This window comes from Saccostrea echinata, unplaced genomic scaffold, assembly GCF_033153115.1.
Source record: "Saccostrea echinata isolate AGI-Se365-2 ecotype Australia unplaced genomic scaffold, CSIRO_AGI_Sech_v1 ptg000001l, whole genome shotgun sequence".
Taxonomy (NCBI): Eukaryota; Metazoa; Mollusca; class Bivalvia; order Ostreida; family Ostreidae; genus Saccostrea; species Saccostrea echinata.
Window position 1 is genome coordinate 3,871,665 of NW_026889750.1, and position 20,682 is coordinate 3,892,346.

Here is a 20,682-nt window from a genome sequence, read left to right on the forward strand (position 1 = left end):
TATGATTTATATCTTAATACTTTGCTTATTAATATTTCACTTTTTATTGCAAAAAAAAGGCCAAATCTGATTTTTCATTGCGAAAAAAATGGCCAAATCTGATATCAATTCTTGTATTTTTGAACATCTTTGACTAGAATTTGTAATATGCCTTCTACATGTATGGCATAGAAGGTTAAGCTTATCGAGAAATCTTAATTTGTTTCAAGTGACCGGATAATTAGAGCATGTAAAATTCAATTTGGATTTTATAAAGCTGTGTCATGTCTCCATAAACTCGTACAGTAAAACACGCTTATAATGAATTGTCCCTTACAGCAAAGTGATATTCATTCACCTTCACCTGAAAATATATTGTGAATTCAACGAGTTGCGTTTATAACAAAGCAAAATTGTCCTTCGATCCCTAGCACTTCGTTATAAGCGTGTTTTACTGTAGAGGGATATATTTCAGTAAAGAGTCTGAAAATGCAACACCTTTTAATCTTCAAAAAACAACAAGAAGGCAATTTCTTTTCAAAATTTGATTAGGCAGTCAAAAAAAAAATCAGCATTACAAAAAAAAATCTTGATTGTTTTAAAAAAAAAAAAAATCATGCAAATCATCAAATCTGAAAGATCATGGCACTGATATGTTATCAAAACTTCAGATAATGGAAAAGGACAGTTGTAGATTGTAGATTAATCTTCTCAAACTAAAAAAGCTTTTTCAAATACACAAAATGCATGTACATGTATCTATTCATGTACCTCTTTCTACATGTGCAATGTATCTTAATGGTCTAAAATGTATCTTAATGGTCCAAGTTGTATTTTGAATTCTATTTGATTTTAATTAAACATTCAATGGTTGAGAATATAACTTTAAATGAATGCAACACATTTTTTCCCATATGGTTCAGAAAAAATAATCTGCTTATATATACATGTAGCTTTGTATCAAATGATCAGAATACATGCACTCCATTCGAATATTATGATTTGCAATATAAAATGAGTACCACAGTTTGATATGTTCAGGAAGAAAAATTATAGGTACTGATTATAAGCAGTATTAAAAAGCATATACAGTATTTGCATACAAAATTCAGCGTACCTGGATACACTAGATGGATTTATCTACACTCAAATTCTTTCACAAAATTTAGATTCTAATACAAATACATTTAAGGGGGAAAATGAAATATCACTGCTGTTTACAATAAGTAATATGTCATTAAAAAGGCAAAGTTGTTCATTTGATTTTTACTGGAAATCTAGCTGGCACCATTGTACAATGTACTTGTGCACTAGATTCTCAAAATGAAATGTCTGATACATTCAAATGGTCCTTTGTATACAGTGAAATCACATATTTTCATGGTGTCAAATTTTCTCGGTTTGAAGAAAAAATATAGGTTCGGAGGAATTTGATTTTGGGTTTGGGGAAGTGTTAAGTAATTATGTATATGAAATTTTTACATTTTGTGGTGAACATGAATTCAAGGGTTTTTTCATACCCAGAAAACAATGAAAATTAGTGATTTCACAGTAGTTTATGCATACACTTCATTAAATACATGTACCTTCCCCCTCTTTTGTTTAACCTTCAACATTCAACATAAAATCTAGGAAATCTCATTTTCACATGTGGGATGAGCTTTTGGTCAAATTACTGTGATGTTTGTTTACTGAATGGTACTTTGGGACATATATACATGATTCTGGTCTACTGTAAAAAGTTATATACAGACTTTATGGAAAGATAAAAATAAAATGTTGCAACCAAAGACCAAATAAAAATCTACACATCATTAAAAACACAACAATTGCAGAACAACACAACATAAACTGCTTATAAACTGTGTCACATCAAAATACACTTAAGACAAAATTTAAAACTTTCAAATAGGTTTTTAAAAATGATATGATATGTTTGTTGACAACTAGTGATGCAATACACACTGTACATGTTATTGCAAGACTGCTTCAGAGATTTGTCAGGAACTTCCAAAGTTGAAGAAAAACTGTGCTATGTCATGTCATGATGAATTTTCTAAAATGTCGCAAGTTACAAAAGCCAAAATATTTTGTAAATTAAAAAAAAAAAAAATGTTCTTTGAGAAAAAAGAGTTTGTCTAAAGCTGCCAAAAAATATCAACCATATTAAAGCAACTATTCAAAGAACATGCTTATATATATATATATATATATATATATATATATATATAAACTGTAAATGTATTGCTATGGTTTTCTGCAGCAGTCTCGCAAAGAAATTGAATATACTGGGTGGGACTTCAACCTAATAGTTTTGTATATCTACATATAAATTACATTGAATTTATCACATACACATATGTAGACATCATTGCACATGAATTATTGCATAAATAAATACAAAATGAACATGCATGAATATGTATTAAAAAAAAATGGAATGTACACATGGTTGACTATTTAAAGAGCCTTCGATGAATTTCTATAGAGGAATGAGATTCTAATTACTAAAAGTTTCTGATATTTATCTAATTAATTAATGGGTTGGACACTGATTCTCTGTATCTGTAATAGTTGTTACAAAATTATCGGTAAAATACTGTTTCATTTAATAACAGATTCAATATAATGCAGATGGTATTTAATTCTCTTCGTTTAATTATTTAAATTAATGCATTCAAATTAATTCAAAAAAACTGAATCATTTGATCAGAAAATATATAAATGACAAGTTTAAATTTTATAACACAGTGTCACCATAAACAGTGTGCCTCTTGGCAACTGTGAAAAGCATGGTTTACATCATACTTTTAATTGTGAATTTAATCAAATTGTACAGCAGTAAATTTACATGTAATTTTATGAATTTGTTGATTTCTTAAAAAGTTGAAAAAAGGAAATGGTTAAGTTTTTGTGCATATTACATACTGAAACCACATTAGTACCATCAATAAATTGATAGATTGAGGTACATTGTATCACTAAGAAGTACCATATCATTTCAAAAATACCACTATGGTATCATTCCGTTTCATCCTTAATAGTATCCAACCCTATAATACAATAGCAAATAATAGTTGACGAGTACTGATATCAAATATATATACATGTACTTGGATATGCATACCAGTAATTAAAATGTGAATATAATTTTAAGGGAAGAATAAAAACGATCTTATACTTTAAACAATGTGTTCCAAACCAGTCAAAGGTCTTCCCCTAAAAACACTGCTTCCATAGACTTTAAAAGAATACAAGAATTTTTATAATCATTACATGGCATTTTTTCCTACCCATTAACAATCTGATGAAAAGTGGAACTTTTTACATTATAGTTATTTCTTCAACAAATACAAATTAAACAATTTTACAGAGCATTATCGTCGTCATGGAAGTCTGTCTCTTCTTCGTCCCTCTGGAACGGCAGGCGGAGACCTTTATTTCGCATTCTCTTCCTCATAAGGCCACAGCCCACTGCAAACCCCAACAGACTCCCCAGGATGAAACAGCCCACACTAATACCGGCCACAGTACCGGCCATGTTTAGATTGTGTTCCTGTATCTCTCCTTCACTGAATAAACTGTGGAGGATCCAATTCCATTCTGTATCATCTTCCACACCTTTTCTGGACAGGTCATCTCCTGTCCAAATGACCATTCCTGTAAACATTAATAATACTTCCTGTGAACATTAATAAGACATGTACTTATCACTGAAAATTGCTACCAACTATAATTTAATGTTTTGCGCACTTTTAAAATTAGCAATAAACATTAAATGTGAGTAATAGATGTTTGTAAACACTTTTTATGTCTGTATGTAGCTCTCAATAAAATCATTCTATGTGTAAATAGGATTAATAGCATCTATCACTCTATGCCATATTTGTAAATATGTGTGAAGAAATGTTTGAAAACTGTGCACTTATCTTTTCCCAAAAGATCATGTTTGTCAAAAATTAGAACTGTATCATCTTTCTTAAATTATGTTTCTGAATAATAATTTTGCAGAATGGTCAATTACTATGAACTCTGACCTTTTCAATCTTTGTTTATGACCTTTCCACTCTTGCTAAATAGGGAATATAAATTTTTATTACTCTGTAAACTCTTTTTGTCTCAGACATTTTAAAAGCAGCTCTTTTGGTAAAATAAATTTTGTTCCACTCCCTTAACAAAACGTAGCACACTATAATGGCTGATTTTAATCAAAATGGATCTGCCTCTAAACATGCTGAGAATGGAAAGGAACTTTAATACAATGCATAAAATCTAAATACTGGTACATGTATTTTAAAATTCAGAAATTATGTCACAAATTGTGCAAGTTCATAAAAAGAACACTGACATTTTGTTATGTGTAATTTTTTGATGTGCAAAAATAAAAAACAAAAAAAACAAACAAAATACATGATGAATCAGTGCATTTCAGTTGGAACGATCATGTCCTTGTTAACAAATTAATATACATATCCTGTGTGTGTCACAGTGACAATAGCAGAGCAATGGCAGAGAAGATAGAGGTGATGGATTCAATATCCTAAACTGAACCAAAGATGGGTCATGAACTCCTTTGGTTAGAAACCCCAGATGCTTATTACTTAGGGAAATGTACTTAAGATGGGAAAGATCATTGATTTTACCTTTAAACTGCATGGATCTGATGTACATGTACTTGTCTAGTAGACTATCATGCCCTTCGTACCACAACTGATGCTGTACATGATTTATCTACAATAATGAAACCTTTGAAGATATTTTGGCTGTACCCAAGTTTTGTTTATAAGCACTCTAGTTACTTTTCATAATCATTTTCACAAAGCCGAGTCCATGCAACTTTAGTAACAAAAACACTTAACTTATTCCCTCCCATTTCACCCTGGAGTATTTTTTTTCAATTCAAAAACGACAAGAGTTGGGTCAAGTGGATAAACTAGATTTATCAACAACAAAAAAAATAAAAAAAAGAAACCATATTCTTAATTCTGTACAAATAATACAGTTTTATACCTAAGTTTTACTTTGAAACTTGCCTAATGGAAATAATGGGATGTTACAGAAGCACTTACCATTATATTAATGTAGTCAGATCTATAAATAGGATGATAGTGGTGTGCCTTGGCATTCCTATACTGTTCAGAATAGTTGCCTTTTATCTCTGCTAGGCTGATTTTCTTCCTTTTAGATGTATCACAGGTACTGCTGTCATTTTTCTTGTCGAAATAACAGGTCAATGCTTCTTTACCTCCAGTCTTTTTCTAAAAATACAAAAACAAAAAAAAATTACATACGGTGGATTTATGACCAACTTTGATTTAAAACTTGTAGTTTAAAACTTTCTTTTTTTTTAAAGTAGTTTATAGGTCAAATTAAAGGTCACTAAGTCGGTAAGCCTGTCAGAAAGCTAACTAAAGTGCATACTATCAAACACTGGTCTCATATTGTTCTAAAGGTTTAGGGCAAAGATTGATTTTTCAAAGAAAATCACATACAGTAAAACTTTTTTCTTAAGAACAGGGATAACAACAAATTTACAGATACATGTATACAGTGAAGTTTTTTTGGAATCCATGGCAAAAACAATTCCTTGTGAAATTTTCCAGTTATAACAAACTTTGAATAACAAATTTACGCACATAGCGAACTGATTTTGTGTCCAAATAGAGATTAAAACAACCATATTTACATCTTCTAGAACAAATTTTTAAAGTTCTAAAAATTGAAAAAATTTAATTGACTGTTACGCATGCAAACACTCAATCACCCACCCACACATACAAGTCCATTACTATATCCCCTCCGACTTCATTACAAAGGCATAAAAAAGAAGGAGGCTAACTCTAGGGGTGAAACGATACAACTCCTTCACGGTTCGATACGTATTGTATAATTTTTGTCTTGGTATGGTTATTTTCGATACGATACATTTTGATAGATGGAAACAAATACCTTGTTTTATGCTTTCTTTTACTAAATCTAGTACCTTTATCTATGAATTTTTATTAGCAAATTGACTATAAGAAATTGATTAGAATTATTTGACTGTCGAAAACTATTTTACAGACTATCAGTCATCAAAAATTTACGTTTTCTATACTTATTTATACTGAGTAACGTGTTTTACCTTATGCCAAACCTGACTGAATAACGATCCCAACCGAAAAATGAACCGTACCGAAAATTAGAGATCTTGCACCGTGTATCAAACCGAGAAAAAATACCGCGTTGAATCGATACCTCGGTGAACCGTTTCACTCCTAGCTAACTCTACCCCTTCTAAAAAAGGATAAAAATATCATTTCTAGAAACATCACATTACCATAACCTGTTTCTATCAATAAGAATGTACATCAATCATTGGATTTAAAAAACAGAACACACCTGGATGGTAGAATTACTACAGGTGTAATCATAGCCATGCCAAGGAATTCCAATCAACAGCTTGTCTGGAGAAATGCCATGATCAATGTATTCTTCTACACCTGAAAGAATAAATAAAGCTTGTTGAACTAATAGATGGATTTTCAATCCTGGTTGGCATAGTATTTCATGAACTTCATGAAACACCTATCAATATTTATACAAAAATAAGTAAAATACTTAAATAAATTATCATTTATAACAGATACATGTATGAACACTATCAAAATTTGACACCTTTTCTGCCTGAATACTAGGTATGTTTAAAATATGTATAATAGCAATCACTGTGATCAAGGAGAAAACCTAATATTTCATAATTTTTGCCATTGTGACATATCTCAAGCACTGCCCATTTGATTTTTGTTCTCTTTTTGAGATGCAAAAAAATTACCGGTATATATTATTAATTTCTTTTGATTGAATTAAAGAAAAATATCAGAGAGGGAGATGTATCGTATTGTATAACAATTTAGTTCTGTTATTAAATTAAAACAATTGTCATAGAGATGATGACCTGGCAGAAAGGATAACTCAGGGTATACAGTTAACTTTTACAAGAAAATCAAACGGTACTGGCAAGACTGGTGAAATATTAATATGTAAAATAGTACAATAAAACAAGCAGAGTTTTCTAGACAAATCTTTTTATAATTATTTCATTTTTCACTGGGATCAAAAATGTAAGTGTAACCTGATCTAACACATTGATAAAACAAAAAACTTAAGCAAACATGATTGAATAAAATGTTCAGATATCCTTCAAAAATAGTTTTGCTTCATTTGAACTTAAGAGATATTTTTTCCATGACCAGTTGGGCTACTTTGATGTCGAATAAACTAGAACATCTTTTACTTCTCTGAGTCAGTCAGACAAGCCTTATGTTAAGCACCTGACCTTATTCCATTTCATTATAAAGGAAGGCAATATTAGAATTCACCAACTTTTTCCATTTCACAATATTGTACCAAACGTCATTAATGAAGGCAAAATACTTACCATACACCAAGCTTGTCATTGGCATAGTGGCTTTGGCAATGCAGTTTGTATTGGTATCACATGTGAAAAAGCTTTCAGGACTGGTGATAAAAGCAACACAATGCTCGGTCAAATACTTGGCTAAGCTACAGTCACCATTGTAACAGGGAGGTTTGTATGGAACAATACATAGCAGCTACAGAGGAAATTATACCAGTTTAAAAAAGCAGTAGGTTTATGTATAAGAAGTGCTTCTATAATGTTTTGTGTAAATAGCAAATATTCAATCTATATTTGTGTAATACCTCTAATATAGCATTTTAGAAGATATGTATCATGTATTAAAATTTAGAACTTTTAAAAATATACTGTAATTTTTGACATGTTAAATTATATGCTTCCTCATCTCTCTGACTAGAAATTTAAATTACAATGATCACAACCTTAATAACAAAAAAATTGACATTCTTACCTCAGCACTGTGAGGAAAAAAATAATTTTTAACCATATATGTCAACAATCCCAGTACTTCCTGAACATGGGTGCTATCAGCAGTACACTGTCCCAACAGATCTAGCAAATCTAGTGCTACATAATCTACGTAAAGCAGATCCCTCTTGGCAGCGACCGTATTCAGCCACTTCTGTAGTCTGGGATCCGAAGTATTTGTTATAACTGGTACCTTTTCTGAAATTATTATATTAAAAACAGTTTTCGTACGTTTTCAACTACAAGGCTTTGCAATATATATAATAATCAACTCACTAGAAATTTTCAATTAAAGGATTTTTGAACAAATTAACATTTTATTTTAGTGAAATTACCAATAAATGCAAAGTTGGCTTTATTTTTGTGAGCAGTGCACATCAGCTTTTGAGCAGTACGATTCGGGACATCCTTTGTAGCAATGACTGTAGTAATCTGGGACCAAGGCCATTTTGTATGGTCTGATGTGCCTTCTGCAACAACTACTTTCTGTAATGAGATTAAAAAAAACAATGACTATATTTCAAGAAAAAAAATTCCTATATTTAATCATTTTTTAAATGATTAATGACCTACAATTTTACTTCATAAATCAAGAGTCAGTGAATGAAACTAAAGTTTCCTTTGAAAGGACTATACATGTGAAAAAATCATCCAGCATTATTTAAAAAGCAATTATGTCCTTTTAAATATGGCTTTTTCTAGTTTTGCAATAAAACCAAAGGAAGTTACATTATTACATGAAACTTTGCTTACATTGTTACATAAATAAAACAAACCAAGCTAAATTTGGTCATAATCTCCATGTAAGAGTGTATTAAATTACTATTTGATAAATATACTTTTGGTCACCAAACTGCAAAGAATTTTTGTAAATTTTCTTAGCACAAAAATATTTAAACTATTTCATTAAATAATTTCAAACCAATGTGATTCATGTAATTTAGCAACACATTTCTATGTAACTAATTCTCCACTATCCATCAAAGGAATGACCGATTCTTTTTTTTTCTTCAACATGTTCAATCAATCTCCTTCTAATTTTGTAGATAATGAAATGATAAGGTCTACCCCTCTGAACTATAGTATAGAGGATAGACCTATGTACAGTAAAACAAGCTTATAATGAATTGACACTTATAGTGAAGTGATTTTTCATTCCCTGTGACTTTAAAATATTATAATCTTAAGGGATATAACGAATTACGCTGATAATGTAGCAAAGTTGGCAATTTGTTATAAGCGTGTTTAACTGTATACTTATCATCTACAAAACTAGATGGGGAGCACCTACTGTAAACCAACTTTTATTCGCGTGCAAGAAATGTCCGTGAGTTTCGCGACCAACTTTAACTCACGAATATTAATCGCTGCAAACCATTTTAATCTGCTTTTTATTTGTAGAGAATGTTCCTCCATCGCGAAAATGAATCGTCGAATCGGGAATAAAAGTTGACGCGAATAATAGTTGGTTTACAGTATATGTATGTGTAAAATATATTTCCCTTGGTTGCCATCTTTGGGGAAAAACCATAAAATTCTCACATTAGCCTTTGCAACTTTAAGGTTTGTAACTTTGTCATTTGACTTGAAAATAATTGTTGGATCTTGTATATTGATTGCCCCAGGATGGGGCTATACCCATACACTGAAAGAAAATATATGTTAACAATGGCAGCCAATTAATCACAGCATGCCCAAATATTTGGTAGTGTAAAGTGCTTTTTCCCCTATTGACCTCTTGGTTGACCCCACAAAGGGAAACAACTTTTGCAAAGTGTAGCTTGGACTATAACAATCTCCCTTGCAGAGTTGTAGTTCATTTCTCTCTCAGACACCTCTGCATTATGCAAGTTTCAAGATAGAGGCACAAAAAGTATCCATATCAGCATGGAAGTGGGACAGGTTGTCCATATCCATATACACAAACGTGCATAATGAATGTCGTTTTCATTTAAGAGGATATCTGAATATTTACATGTTTGACTTTATTTCTTGTAACCTTTAATTAAAGTTCAAAATATTGATCTTATAATCCATTGTATGCCACCGAATTAATTTGATAATTGATAGTAAATATGGTCCGATTTTGCAATACTAGTCACAAATCAGTTGCTTTATATAGTCCCTAACCTTTTTCGGCTTTAAATACAGAGTCTCTCAACAGATGGAGACCACTAGATTTTCTGACCTCAGCATAAATTTGCATGTTAAATGAGCTATCTGTTTACTTTACCGACTGACCAATCAGTTGAATGAGTGGCAATGCAATATGGGCTACAACAACTTTCAGTACAAACACAGAGTATTGAAGATATTCAAGATAAAGAGCAATTTTAATTTTCCCATGAAAGATCATTTCAACTCTTTTTTTATAACATATTTTATTATGTACTGATTGGTAATAATTCAGTACAATGTGAAGTAATCATAGATGTACATGCCTCACAGTTACCAATACAGTGGAATTATATCTTTTGCTTACAAGCGTTCAAAAGCAGCAATGTTTAAAACGATGTTTGAAACAGATTGCTTTTTTGAAAGTCCATAGTACAAAGTAGTAACATACTTGCAATTTTAATAGACTAAAACAGATTTATCGAACTATTCTGAATAGTTTGATAAAACTATATAGCTAATTCAAGCTATAAAGCTAAAACAGGAAATTGTGCCATGGACCTGTTTTAGGACTACATCTTCACTGCATTGTGATATTTGTTTAAATCATAGGTATGGTTACATTTTCTTTTCATGCGGTCTCGAAAAAAAGTGAATGGACATTAAAACCATTCCCCTTCAAAAGAAAACAAAAATAATTAGAACAAACCTCTTCATTGTACTCAAATTTATGCACTCTGCAATAAACTGGGTCACACGGACAATCATGATGGATATTGTACTTCACAGCAGAATCAGATGAAATCCCCGATATGAACAGTAAAACATGTACACATAAAGTTAATTTTATCCATGAAACCCTCATTGTTTTAGTTATGATATCATACGAGTTTGAAGAGAATTATAAACAGTTCAGTGTAGTGACAGTGTACACAAATCAAGAAGCTAGGGACATTTAGTCATACTTCCGGAATCACCGATTGTCTTCAATTCGTACAAGATTTATTCGTCTTCAGAAACTCTGACTATTCCAATAATATTTTGTCTAAAAAAATATCTTAAAGATTCACAGATGATTCCCAAAACATTTAAAAAACAAAGTTACATACCTCCCTGCTGAACTTCCTTATCTCTTTAGAACAAAGACTAGAGTCGGAACACACGCATGATTTTACTTTTCTGGTCTTTGAACACGTAAATGAAATTATGAAAATGAAAACAAGTGTCAGCAAACTTGGAAAGCGCATTTTCCCCTTAGACGGTAAGTTCAGTTCATGTTCTTCAAACTTGAGTAACTTCTGTGATGTCACATCCGGAAGAACATGCACAATTTAACAAATTTCCTTAAGTAATCTCCCTTTTTCTGTAAAATAAAACATTTTTCAAATAAAAATACGACAATTTATAACGAATAATAATATTTAAACAAAAGCAGAATAAATAAATTATCTTTTGTTTTATGTTATAATAAAGTAAAACGAGAATATAAGACAAATTTTTAATTGATTACAAAATGTGCTTTAAAAACATTTTGATGAATGTTTGGAATTTAAAACGACCCCCCTGTTTGATTTCATAATCATTAGACGACAGACAAAGTGATCCCTTACAGTTCGAACTCATGTGTCGCCTGTATAGGGTTTAATTAAATTTTGTATCCTGTGATACACAGGAGATAGATTTTAAATAAAAAAAACGACATTAGAATTAGTAATATGCCAAACAAGGACAGATCATTTCTTTTCAAGATGATCAGAGACAGATTTATTTTTCTTTCTTCACTACAAGCAACGTGATCGGAAGGTCGTGTGTTCGAATCACGGCCGCGACTGCACAGGCACTTGTTTCGTATACGGTGCACCCCTACTTATTTGTGGTAAAAATAAGTAAGGGGTGCTCCGTATACGAAAGAAGTGCCTGTGTGCGACTGACCTCAGTCGATGAAAAATAGGTAGCAACTGTTCCTTCGCCAAGCGCACGGCAATTTGAAGTGAAAGTTGCGGGTCCTTCGGATGGGACTTTAAAGACCCCGTGTCACGGTAGGGCGTTGGCACTATAAAGAACCCGCACTGCTCAATGGCCCTACGTGTCGATTAAAGGTCTAAATTTGAAGCCCTTCACCGTTACATGTTAACGTATGAGTGTAAAAAATATTTATTACAAAAAGACACCTATACTATATACTAAAACAACACAGGGGCTTCCACCTGGCGTGTAAAAATATTTATTAAAAACACATATACGATATACTAAAGCTATAAACAACACGTGTTGTTTTAGTATATCGTATATGTGTCTTTTTGTAATAAATATTTTTTACACGACAGGAGCAAGCCCCTATGCACAAGTAGAGTTTTTACTGCTTGTGTTGATTGATTGATTGTTTGTTGTTTTACGTCCAGTTCGAGAATTTTCACTCAAAGACACGAAGAGAGAGTCGACGTCTATACTAATCAGGCCCGTATAGGAAGCAATTTCAGTTGGGGGGGGGGGGGGGGGGCACAACCATACATTTTCCGTTGAGGGGGCACTATGAACTACCAAAAATTTCTTGACTAGCAAAAAAAAAAAAAAAAGATATGTTTGTGAAACATTGATGCCCCTGTATGGCAGCATATGGCAATAGTTAAAGTTTCTCAAATGCAAGTCAAAATCCAGACCAAAAGATAAAAAATGTTGGTACTCAAAGAAAGGTCTTGTCTCGAAGAATATATCTGTGAAATTTGAAAGCTCTAGCTGCAATTGTTCAAAAGTTATGGCGAAGGTTAAAGATTTTTAAAAGTAAAGTGCCAAGATCAAAGTTGTTGGTATTCAAAAGAAGGTCTTGTCACAAGGATTACATATGTGAAGTATGAAAGCCCTAGCACCGACCATTCAAAAGTTATGGCCAAGGTTAAAGTTTTTCGAAAGTACCAGGTAGGTCAAACTCCTATGTCTAGGTCAAAGGGTCAAAGTGGTTGATACCCAAAGGAAGGCGATGTCACAAGGATTACATATGTGAAGTATTAAAGCCCTAGCACCGACCATTCAAAAGTTATGGCCAAGGTTAAAGTTTTTCAAAAGTAAGTCAAACTCCTATGTCAAGGTCAAAGTTTCGAAGTGGTTGGTATCCAAAGGAAGGTCTTGTCACAAGGATTACATATGTGAAGTATGAAAGCCCTAGCATCAACCATTCAAAAGTTATGGCCAAGGTTAAAGTTTTTCAAAAGTAAGTCAAACTCCTATGTCAAGGTCAAAGTGGTTGGTATCCAAAGGAAGGTCTTGTCACAAGGATTACATATGTGAAGTATGAAAGCCCTAGCATCAACCATTCAAAAGTTATGGCCAAGGTTAAAGTTTTTCAAAAGTAGGTCAAACTCCTAGGTCAAGATCAAAAGGTCAAAGTGGTTGGTATCCAAAGGAAGGTTTTGTCACAAGGATTACATATGTGAAGTATGAAAGCCCTAGCATCAACCATTCAAAAGTTATGGCCAAGGTTAAAGTATTTCAAAAGTAGGTCAAACTCCTAAGTCAAGGTCAAAGGGTCAAAGAGGTTGATATCCAGAAGAAGGTCTCGTCACACGGAATACACATGTGAAGTTTGAAACCCCAAACACCAACTGTTCAAAAGTTATGGCCAAGGTTAAAGTTTTTCAAAAGTATGTCAAACTCCAAGGTCAAGGTCAAAAGGCCAAAGTTGTTGGTACCCAAAGGAAGGCCTTGTCACAAAGAATACACATATGAAGTTTAAAACCCCAAGCACCAACTGTTCAGAAGTTATGGCCAAGGTTAAAGTCTCCTAAAATTTTGCAAAAGTGGGTCAAACTCCAAGGTCAAGGTCAAAAGTTCAAATATGATGGTACCCAAAGAAAGGGCTTGTCACAAGGAATATACATGTGAAATATGAAAGTCATAGCTCCAACCAATCAAAAGTTATGGACAAGGTTAAAGTTGACAACAGACAGACAGACAAATTGACAAACAGACAGACAGAACAAAAACAATATTCCCCCGGGATCTTTCGATCCGGGGGCATAAAAAGGTCATCAGACATTTTTATTGAGGGGGCACAAGCATATAGTATCTATGTTTTCTACAGTAATCTATATATCGGCAAAATTATATGGGGGCATGGCTCCCCCGTGCCCCCCCCCCCCCGGTTCCTACGGCCATGCTAATTATAATTTATATCAATATTAATATATATATATAGAGAGAGAGAGAGAGAGAGAGAGAAGAGAGAGAGAGCTTTTCTGAGTGAAGTTATTTCAAGTGAGCTTTTCTGATTGAATTTGTCCGTGTCACTCTGGCTGTCTATCTGTCTGTTAACGTTTCATTGTCTTCTCAGGAACCAAGAAGCCAATTTCAACCAAACTTGCCAAAAAGCATCCTTGGGTAAAGGGGATTCAAATTTATTGAAATGAAGGGATCATGCTCTCAATCAAGGGGAGATAATTAAGAATTAGTGAAAATGGATGGCATAGATCTTTCAAAAATCTTCTCCTCAAGAACTACAGGGCGAGATCGAACAGTTGAGACTTATATGAAAGCTTCATTACAAAGTGTAGATTCAAATTTGTGAAAATCACAAACCCCAGGGTGGGAAGGGGGTAAGTGGGGCCACAATGGGCAATCAAAGTTTTACATAGGAATATCTTGGAAAATCTTTTATGCAATTTAACAGCATTTTATAAGCAAGTTTAGGAATATTAATATGGTAGCATCCTCAGGCAGTGTAGATTCAAGTTTGGTCAAATCATGATTTGGGATGGGGGCAAAATAGAAGATCAAGTTTTACTTAGAAATATATAGGGAAAAATCTTTTAATATCTTAAGAATAGCAAAGACATGAATAATCACTAATATATGAAAGCATCCTAAAGCAGTATAGTTAAAGTTTGTTCAAATCATGACCCCCAAGGGAAGGGTCGGGCTAAAATAGGTGATTTTTATGTGGGTGATTTTCAAAGTTTTACACAGGAATTTAATAACTGGCAAAAATCTTCAAAATTCTTATTCTTAAGAGCAGCAAAGGCATGTCATATTGAAATGGAAGTATTCTCAAGTTGTGTAGATAAAATTTGTTGAAATCATGGAGTCACAATGATGTGGCCAGTGTTTCGAATAATGAAATTCCGGTATAAAACTTTTTAAATCACCTTTGTAAAATCACCTATTTTATTTATTTATCTATATTGTTTATTCCAAAAATCTTCCACTGAAGAACGGCAAAGATATTATTAGCCGTATTAATAATGAAGTATCCTCAGATAGTGTAGATTAAAGTTTCTACAAATTATAACCTCGCATGTATGGTGGGGCCACAAAAGCGATATATAAGAAAAAAATCTGCTGACGAAGAGCAGTAGGGCGTAGTGACCCAGGTGAACCTTGTGGCCTATGGGTCTCTGTTAAGTCAAATTCTCCCACAAACTGAAAATGTTTTCTTTGGTACTGATGCACTCTTACATGCAAATAACGTAATCAGGGAGTGCAAATTGGATGATGAAATGATACCATTGGCCTTGTCGTATGTTCTGTAACTCATATTCCTTCCAATATAACGTAACTGTGAAACTAGCACCTAAAATATATCATTTCATTTTAAAAACTATCAACATTTTGTAATTATTAAATCATGGGGAAAATGTGTAGGATCTTAAATTACAACTTCTCATATATCAAAAAAGGGACTGGTCCCTTTCTAAGAGATCTAGTAGGCCGTAGTCTGTTTTATAGATCGCTGCGTACAGTTTGCGTTTGCAATTCATTATACCAGAACTTCACTTTCGAATTAGACGGACGGGAATCTACTTTTTCCTAAAGCCACAAGTATTGAAATTATAGTTCTTATTTTTTATTTCAACTTTTCATTCATATCATTTCAACATGCTGCTTGTCAGAGCATGCATCTATTTTCCATACTTTTTTCATTTACTGCCTGCTCCCGACAACAAGCTCTCAGGATATCAACGGAGGTAATAAAAAAAACAAACTCAATTTTTTGAAGAATTAATGTTTTATTTCAACATCAAAAACATCATGCATTTACTATATACATATATACACATAGTGTATGAGTAAAATAATGTGAGTGATCCAGAGTTTCCTTGTCAGTAAACTAGATTGAGTATCTATCTATCTATCTATCTATCTATCAAATCTAATCTAATCTCTCTCTCTCTCTCTCTCTCTCTCCATCCATCCTTTTAAGAGCAAATAAAACTTTGCCAAATAAATAAAGACATCTGCTAAAGCATGCAGCAAATGAATTCTATAATTATACATATATAAAACATTGTCTATATGTACATCACACATAAGGGATCATAAAAATGCAGTGCAGAAACGGTGTGAACACTAACTGACGACAGTGGTACTGAGATGGTTATAATTTTGCCAAAACAATGCAACAACTGTGTTGTATGTATCAAACTGCACATTCATACACATGCCCCAAAAGAAGCGAGATTGTGCAAATTCAAAGCACATTTGTACTGTGATGATGGCGGCTTTCAGTATGTTTCAAATATTTGCAAACAATTTGCGCCCATGCAGACATATCCTACAAAAAAGAAAAAAAAAACACATCAATATCTATATTTATTGTACCTCATTTGATTTTTTTTTTTCTTTAAAATTAGATCGTTAGATGAGAACAATTTTCTAGAAATCGCTGTGAATGGACTAATTCCCGTTTTGCTGTGCGTTAGTCAAGTGAGCTAATTCCAGTTTTGAAAACTAATTTTGGGTTATCCGTAATATTCTCTAGAGATCGCTGTGAGTTTTGCGTTGCGTCAATCAAATAAGCTGATCCCTGCTTCGAGAGCTAATTTCCAGTTATCATTAAACCTCTAGATTTTACTTTTGAATATAGAAATCTGTATTATAAAACCTCGGAAAATAGTCCTAGCCTAGGGGAACTGGAATCTTGCTAACTCCCTCAATGGTATACTTTAACTGTGTAATATCATAAATACTAGAATATTTATCATGAGATTAGTGCGAAATATCCAGGCTTTTTTCAAGAATTTGATATTTGACGTGCAAATAAACGTTTTCCTGGCAGTCAAAATCGTGGGGGGAAAAGTCAGGAAAACGTCAAATATTTTTGATTACGGACAAATATGAGCTCTGTTTTCTCCAAAATGTTAAAATTGATAGTCAATAAATTTAATAAGAGTTTGGGTATCTTCAAGTTTGGGACATCTCTGTGACCCTTTTGCGTGCTGTATTGCTAACACTTAAACGCTAAGGGTAATTTTAAAACAGGCCTAATTACAGGTGTGTGATTGTGAACTATTCTACATATTGTATTGAGTGCCAAGAGGGGTTACTTACCATATCAGTCTGCTCTTTAGTAGACATAAAAAGAGGAATTCAAGTCTTGTTTTTTGGTGGAGACTTTATGACGTCTCTGTTGTGGTATGTTACGGCGCATGGATCTGTGCTCAAAATTGACTCTCGCCAACCACTCCATCTGTAAGAGATTTTTTTATATCGTAAACCTCTGTTATTTAATGACTTACAATCGTCCAAGTAAGGAAAGATAAAGCCCCCTACCCAATTTCATACATTTTGTATGAGTTTAAAAAGTATTATACATGTACGTTAGAACACTGCAAATGTGAGTTGGACACTTACCTGGTGCGTGGGTTGAGGTATGGTAGGAAGCTCCCTACGCTCCTCAGACTTGTTGATGGCATGGGTCAACTCATACTAGTAAAAAAATGATATTAAAAGCATAATGATAATTTATGTACAGCCAACGGAAAAATAAGCATTAGTCTTATTGATATACATTTTCATGTACATGTAATTACATGGTAACTGCAGTTGAAAATGCTAGCACTCAGACTCTTACCCAGTCTTTAATGTGCTCTCTCCATTCGTGAGCAGCAGAAGTAAAGACTTGTTTGCACTGGAGAGAAATTATAGGGATTATAGAGAGTATTCACTGGAGAGATCGATCGAGAAAGAGAGAGAGAGAGAGGGAGTGTGAGAGAGAGAGGACTTACAGCTGATTTGGCCGCCAGGGCAAGCATCACCTCGTACCACTGACGACTGTCATTTGAAGAGGTGTCTATACGGCGCTAAAACGAAAAAAAAGAGCTATCGATTAAAAATTATGCACATTTTTGTAATGCTTTTCTAATGCTGGATAAATAACTAATAATTTATCATAAATATGCTTTAATTTAACAGACATCGAATTTTCTCATAACTTTTATCTCGTATGCGGTGGCATGTACAATGTTTACAGTTTTGAAAAAAGGACTATGTATTTTACTGGCGGGGAAGGGGGGATTCATATTCAATTTAGGGGAGCATTATACCAAGCAAAAATTTCTTGACAAGGGAAAAAAGCCATCAGACGTAATTATTGAAGGGGGGGGGGGGGGGCACGCGCCCCCTTCCGGGGGTTTTTACGTCAATATGATACGTTGTATTTGATTCTTTAAACTTTTATCAAGTATTCCATTGCTTATATTTTTTTGTCTAAGAATTAAACATGTTAGCAATAAAATAGTTTTACCTTCACTTTTTCGCTCCTTTAAAAAAAGATACTCCCCCCAAAATGAAAGTATTTTCCCCGCCCAAAATGAAAAAAAACCTCCCAAACCTCATAATCCACCTAAGTCAAAAGTATCGTTTTCATCAAAATATTGTGATTTGAACGGCATGCCATATTGTTTCTGGATTTTTTTTTCTCAATCACATGTTATTTCTGTCGAAAATTCAAAATAAATTCAATTACAATATAGGAATGTGAATTACAATCAATGTGATTTAACATATTGTGGTTATGCCGGTGTAGAGTATATGGTTAAAAGTTGCAGTCGTAAAAATAAGTACTTTAATGGTATTCAAAGAAGTGTTGCAGTTTTAAAATTAAGCAAAAATAAAGGCTTAAAAAGATGCATATTGTCAAATGGCCATACCAAGCGGAGGAGAAAGAACTGTTCAAATTTCACACAGTTACTGTCAGTCAAATAAATCATTGAAATTAAAAGGTTCCAGGTCCGTAGGAAGCAATTTCAGTTGGGGGGGGGGGGCACAGCCACACATTTTTCAGTTGGGGAGGGGGCACTATCAACCACCAAAAACTTGACAAGCTAAAAAAATGTCACCAGATGTTATTATTGAGGGGGGCACAAGCATATAGTAGAGCTCTATGTTTTCTACACTATTCTATATATCACTATTCTATATATATATATTACAAGACTACTAGAAATTTCCAGTTAATAAATCTGTACATTCTAAATTAACAAAACTGAGAATTTCTGCACACCCTTTAGAAATTGAAATAGGCAGATATTCAAAGCCTTGTATCCAAAAAGAATCTCGTTTTTGTCACTATTGTAAAACTGTTGTAGAAAATGAAATACATTTCATATATGACTGTCCTATACATAAAGATTTGCAAAAAATGTATTATCTCTGTTCATATTATACTGTTTGCATAATGATTAATTGTATAACTTTAAGTTGTAAACATAGTTGACTTCACTGATTTGTACACTTGCATGTATGTATGTACTTTAGTGTATGTTTTAGCAAACTGGAAACACACTGTATTTTTCCGTCATTTTGTATGTAACATGGTTGCATGTTTGGTGAATCAATAAAAAAAAATTGAATTGAAGATATCGGCAAAATTATTGGGGAAGGGGGGCATGCCCCCAGTGCCCCCCGGTTCTTACGGCCATTGGTCCACATCAGATTTTTAAAACAATTACCTAAAAAAAAGTCAAAGGGGAACAAAAAGAAAATTGCTGGAGTATCCTCCACTTGTAAATAGGGTTGCTGAAGAGTGCTTTCCCCTTTGTTTATAATTACCGACGTCAACATTGAGGTCAGATGATATAGATATTTTCTATTTTTAAATGATTACAATGATTTATTAGGCAAATATTGTCAGAAAGATACATTATAAAAAGTAACTTTACAAAGTTTTCATTAGATGTAATGTAGAATTAAAGACTGTCATTATTGAATGAAACATTTTATTTTGTTAACCGAATTTCCTCCGATTTTTTTTCCTGGCATATGCATTGCTTTCTGTCAATGTTTACATCGATGTTTTGAAGTTTCATTTTGTTTATCCTGCTCAAGCCCTTCCACTGAGGATTTGTTTGTTCATCCCATTATGTTGAAGTCCTTGTACTAAAATAACTTTCTTATCCCTAACAACATCCCCCCTCCCCGGCCATTGTTGTGTTTGTCATGTGGGTGTGTACATTGTGTATAGTGTACATATGTGTTTTAAGAGATCGGTTGCATGTTTTCTCCAAATTATTTTCTCAAACAAATTGAGGAATACATGTTTTGTGTATAAATTTGTCAAAGTTAATAAATCAGACATTCCTGTACTCCTTTGACCTCTTTGAAAATATTGTAAATAGCTCTAGATCATAAAAAGAAGCATTAAAGAGCAATGAAATTTTATTTTCTGAAAGATTACCCTTTTAGAAACATTCTTGCTCTTTCTCTCGGAAGACCTTTCTCTTTTCATTGTGATATTTGAGATTTTTGTCGCTCTGTGAAAAGCACGTCTACTCGCAACTGATTGAAGTGAGTACCTAACAACAGTAACCAAAACGCAACGCTTCCTAGCAGTTACCAAGCAGGACGTCATCACGATGACAAAGCTAAAATATTAAAATTATTTAAAAATATGGTTTCTTACCTCTCAGGCCCCGCCGTCACCAACATCC

At 33.2% G+C, this 20,682-nt stretch overlaps 2 protein-coding genes across 4 annotated transcripts; both read right to left on the reverse strand.

The window, feature by feature from the left end:
- Nucleotides 1-2,219: 2,219 nt before the first annotated feature.
- LOC133183462 (di-N-acetylchitobiase-like) lies at nucleotides 2,220-11,243 on the reverse strand. Of its 2 annotated transcripts, none has more exons than XM_061318429.1 (8): nucleotides 11,092-11,243; nucleotides 8,203-8,353; nucleotides 7,851-8,065; nucleotides 7,400-7,574; nucleotides 6,361-6,461; nucleotides 5,049-5,237; nucleotides 4,623-4,710; nucleotides 2,220-3,639 (listed from the first exon to the last, which is right to left on the reverse strand). In XM_061318429.1, exons 1-8 carry the CDS (start codon nucleotides 11,227-11,229, stop codon nucleotides 3,347-3,349), a joined length of 1,350 nt encoding a protein of 449 aa, XP_061174413.1. In that variant the 5' UTR covers nucleotides 11,230-11,243; the 3' UTR covers nucleotides 2,220-3,346. The 2 variants fall into 2 exon arrangements, with proteins under 2 accessions (XP_061174413.1, XP_061174409.1); XM_061318425.1 differs by lacking the exon at nucleotides 11,092-11,243 and adding an exon at nucleotides 10,692-10,917.
- A 4,800-nt stretch (nucleotides 11,244-16,043) lies between these two features.
- Nucleotides 16,044-20,495, reverse strand: LOC133180088 (uncharacterized). Of its 2 annotated transcripts, XM_061314702.1 has the most exons (6): nucleotides 20,430-20,495; nucleotides 17,980-18,054; nucleotides 17,826-17,882; nucleotides 17,606-17,680; nucleotides 17,303-17,441; nucleotides 16,044-16,526 (listed from the first exon to the last, which is right to left on the reverse strand). In XM_061314702.1, the coding sequence occupies exons 1-5, from the start codon at nucleotides 20,478-20,480 to the stop codon at nucleotides 17,319-17,321; spliced, it is 381 nt and encodes a 126-aa protein (XP_061170686.1). In that variant the 5' UTR covers nucleotides 20,481-20,495; the 3' UTR covers nucleotides 16,044-16,526; nucleotides 17,303-17,318. The 2 variants fall into 2 exon arrangements, with proteins under 2 accessions (XP_061170686.1, XP_061170738.1); XM_061314754.1 differs by lacking the exon at nucleotides 17,826-17,882.
- Between the last annotated feature and the right edge of the window lie 187 nt (nucleotides 20,496-20,682).